This window comes from Centruroides sculpturatus, unplaced genomic scaffold (assembly GCF_000671375.1).
Source record: "Centruroides sculpturatus isolate CEXI.00-Female unplaced genomic scaffold, Cexi_2.0 scaffold1164, whole genome shotgun sequence".
NCBI classification, from domain to species: Eukaryota; Metazoa; Arthropoda; class Arachnida; order Scorpiones; family Buthidae; genus Centruroides; species Centruroides sculpturatus.
This window is the reverse complement of record NW_019385363.1, coordinates 195,900-199,442: the sequence shown is the minus strand read 5'-3', so window position 1 is coordinate 199,442 and position 3,543 is coordinate 195,900. Positions and strand designations below refer to the sequence as shown.

Below are 3,543 nucleotides of genomic sequence, written 5' to 3'. Positions count from 1 at the left end.
ACAAGTACTACTGATAATTAGCCCTTGAATTAAAATTTTTATTCACTGATACTACTTAAAAAAACGATCTACCGTCATCGCTTACATAAATTATTTTTCGGTTAGAAGCGACTAAATTAAAAAAATAATAATAATAATTAAAATTTACTTAAGAAAAAAAAAATTATTACATTCGTCAAAATATTTCGTATTGTACATAAAATAATTAAAGCATAGATTATATATATATATTTTTTTTTCTGACATTTAAATAATCTTAAGTCGGTAGATTTTTCTATTATTGAAGTTGGAAGGGAAGAATCGGATTCTTTATAAAAGATATAGAATAAAATTATTATTCGTATTGTTTTTATTATAAAAATAATTAGTTGCTCTGCAAAAACATTACTCTCATCGAGCTAGTCTCCCAACCACACCCATCGAGTACCGCAAAATGGCGGTATACTCTCCCGCATCTACAACATCTGCTATTTAAGAGAATGGCAAAAGTGAGATTTTTACTTACTTCATCTGTTTGACAATTGTGCTTTTACCGGATTCACCCGCACCTGAAATAAATTTTACTTGGAATAAATCTCGCTTTCTACCAAGAAAAAAAATTTTAAAAGAAAAAAAATAAATAAAAGAAAAGTTGGCATGTATATTATCCAAACATTCACCTAATAATAATAACTTGATATCCTTTGCTGCTTGGATACCATCTTCTTTTAAACTTTTTTCAATCTGCTTGCTTCTTGCCAAAGCCTGACGCTCTTCTGCACTCATAGCACATCCCATGGCTAATTTTCAAGGGTTACCTTCGCCTTGAATGCTACTTAACGGCGAAACGCGGCCGCAAGCACAATATCCACAGAGCAATCAATCCCATAAAAACTCTACAGGTATCCACAGATTTTTAATAAAAAAATAAAAATAATAATAACAATAATAAATCCACAAATGATCTTTTTAGTCCTGTATATATATATATATTTCGTAATATGTTAGAAAGATCGATTTTTACTGGTGCCGATTTTAAATAAATGCTTAGCGGAACTACACTGCAAATTTACCATGGTCCAGCATCATGGAGACTCGACAATTGGCGATTGACGTCATTTTCCGCCATATTCCGCACTATCCGCTAACAAGATACAGTTGGTTTGTAGATGTTAGACAGTCACCCGACTACACACCTCTTCTACACTAGCGCTTGAAGTTAGCACTGTAATCCGTAGTTTGAATGGAAACGGGTATTAGACAGCTGGGACCGGTCATGATGTTGTCTGTCAAACAGTTCCCAGCTAACTGTGCTTTTCCCCAACACAGTAATGTCAAATTGACATCAGCGCAGGCGCGTAATCAACCAAATGCTTCTCCGAGATGATTTTTCTTTGATCGTTTTAAGTGCTTTCTTCCCTACAAATACATATAAACGTATATACATATCGGCCTTTATCTTCCGCCATTTTTAATTTTAAATAATAAAAATTCATTTAAAAATATTTTTTAAATTATCTAAAAAAAAAGGGAGAAGAAGAAAAATAAATTACAAAATCAATCTTTGTTTGTCGATACTTTTTAAGGGTTTCTTTTACATTAATTGTCTGGATTCTGTATATAATAAAACAACGCTTCCATTATTCTTATTGTTAATCGTTTTAGATATACAGTACGTATAAATTATTTTTAAGTAACCCTAATAATTTGTATAATTTTTATTTATTTATTTATTATTTTTATTAAAATATATAAACGCAACACAAACGTAAAAGAATCAAGAAAAATAAATAAATAAAATATATTTTTTGTGGGTTTTTTTTTCTAGTTTTGGTTGGCTTAAAATAAATTTTACGCTTAGCGCCATCTGTTGATAAAGACGTTATCTAATTGATAATCTTTATGAGTTTTATTGTTATTTATTTAAAAAATAAAGCTTTGTAGAAAACATAATTAAATTCATTTATTACGTTTTAAAACATCGCACTTCATATACAAATTTTTTATAATGTTACACGTTTAATTTCCTTCCGAATCTTGTAGTTTTTATAGTTATTATCTTAATTACGATCGTTTTATACACCAAAATAATACGAAAAAAATAGCTTTAAGTACTGTTAAGAACTTAAATTTCATTAATTTTTTTAAATCTTTATTAAAATAAATTTTTAATAGCGGTTAAAAAACAAAATAAAACAATTATATATCTTTATATTACATGCAAAATTTGTTGTATTTAATAATGAATAAATATTAAATTCGATAAATTTCTGTTAGTAATTTAAACGTTTTTTTATTTTTTATTTTTAAATCTGCTTGGAAATTTTCCGAATTTTTAAGTAACACGACAGACAGGATATTCAACCGGACATAACTCAGAAGGAAGTAGGGAGTTGACGATTTCAAGGAAGTACGTCGCTCTTTTAACTGATGGAATGAATTCTATTAATTCACACGTTTGAACTAATTTAAAATAATTTAAATAATAAAGTACATTTTTGTAAATTGTAAGAAGTTTCAATCCCCGTTTGAAGTTTGATATTGTGTTTCGCGATAGAATTTCTGTAAGAAAAAAAAAAATAATAATAAATAAATACTACTGTATTTAACATCCTCAACTATTCTCTTTGACACTATTATTTTGTATTGTAGGTGGGTGCATTGAGGAAAAAAAGTCAGTTTAAATCGATGACGTATGTATCGTATTTCCAGTGAATACAACGCGTGACTTTTCTCGACCTCAGAACAATCCGTTCAATTTATAATTAAATTAATTTAAATAATAAAAATAATAATTTTTTTTAAAATTTTTCAAAGCATTTATTCGATCTTTACTACTTTTTGCGTTAAAATTTTATGCATTTTAAATGTTTTAAATTGTTTTACAGTAATGCATGGGCGTATTCAAGGATGGGCACAGAGGCATATGTTCTTCATTAACCAACATTTAGAAATTAANTGCATAAGTTACTAACAAGAAATTAATAAAATATAACTTTAAAAAATTATATTTTCTTTCTTGAATATATTATTTTTAGATATAGCCTGTCTTATGTTACAGGTAGTTGCGCGTTATATAGCTTCATCAGGCCCAGTTAAATTTCAATTAGTAGAGGACCCCAAACAAATCTTTTATAAGAAAATATTTCCCCTTTTGGTTAATTAGCTTATGCACAAATCTATTATATATATCCCCTTAGATCAGTGGTTCCCAACCTTTTTTCATTAGCGTACCCCGTGACATGTCATATTTCTAGATTGTACCCCTTGACATGTCATATCTCTAGATTGTACCCCTCATTTAAGAAATTTAGTGAGTAACCGTATTGTTAATTTTACATATTGTAACTTTAAATTAAAGAAAAAAAACCTAAAAGAAAAAATGTATAATGAAGTTGTGATTGTTGCAAGGAACATATTTTACCTAATAATTTTTTAATACTATTAGTTTGTGATACATAATATATTATTTTTTCTGCCATAATAACTAACTTTTTTCTGTACCCCTAAACAACCTATCGCGTACCCCTAGGGGTACGCGTACCACAGGTTGGGAATCGCTGA

General features: G+C 28.5%; 1 protein-coding gene across 1 annotated transcript in view; it reads right to left on the bottom strand.

Annotated features, from left to right (window-relative positions):
* Positions 1-1,578, bottom strand: part of LOC111638148 (guanine nucleotide-binding protein G(o) subunit alpha-like) — a 14,638-nt gene extending 13,060 nt beyond the window's left edge. Inside the window, exon 1 of the mRNA XM_023383792.1 lies at positions 660-1,578. Within this exon, the coding sequence (XP_023239560.1) occupies positions 660-777 (118 nt within the window). The 5' untranslated portion in view covers positions 778-1,578. The remainder of the gene's footprint in view (positions 1-659) is intronic.
* Positions 1,579-3,543: the final 1,965 nt, after the last annotated feature.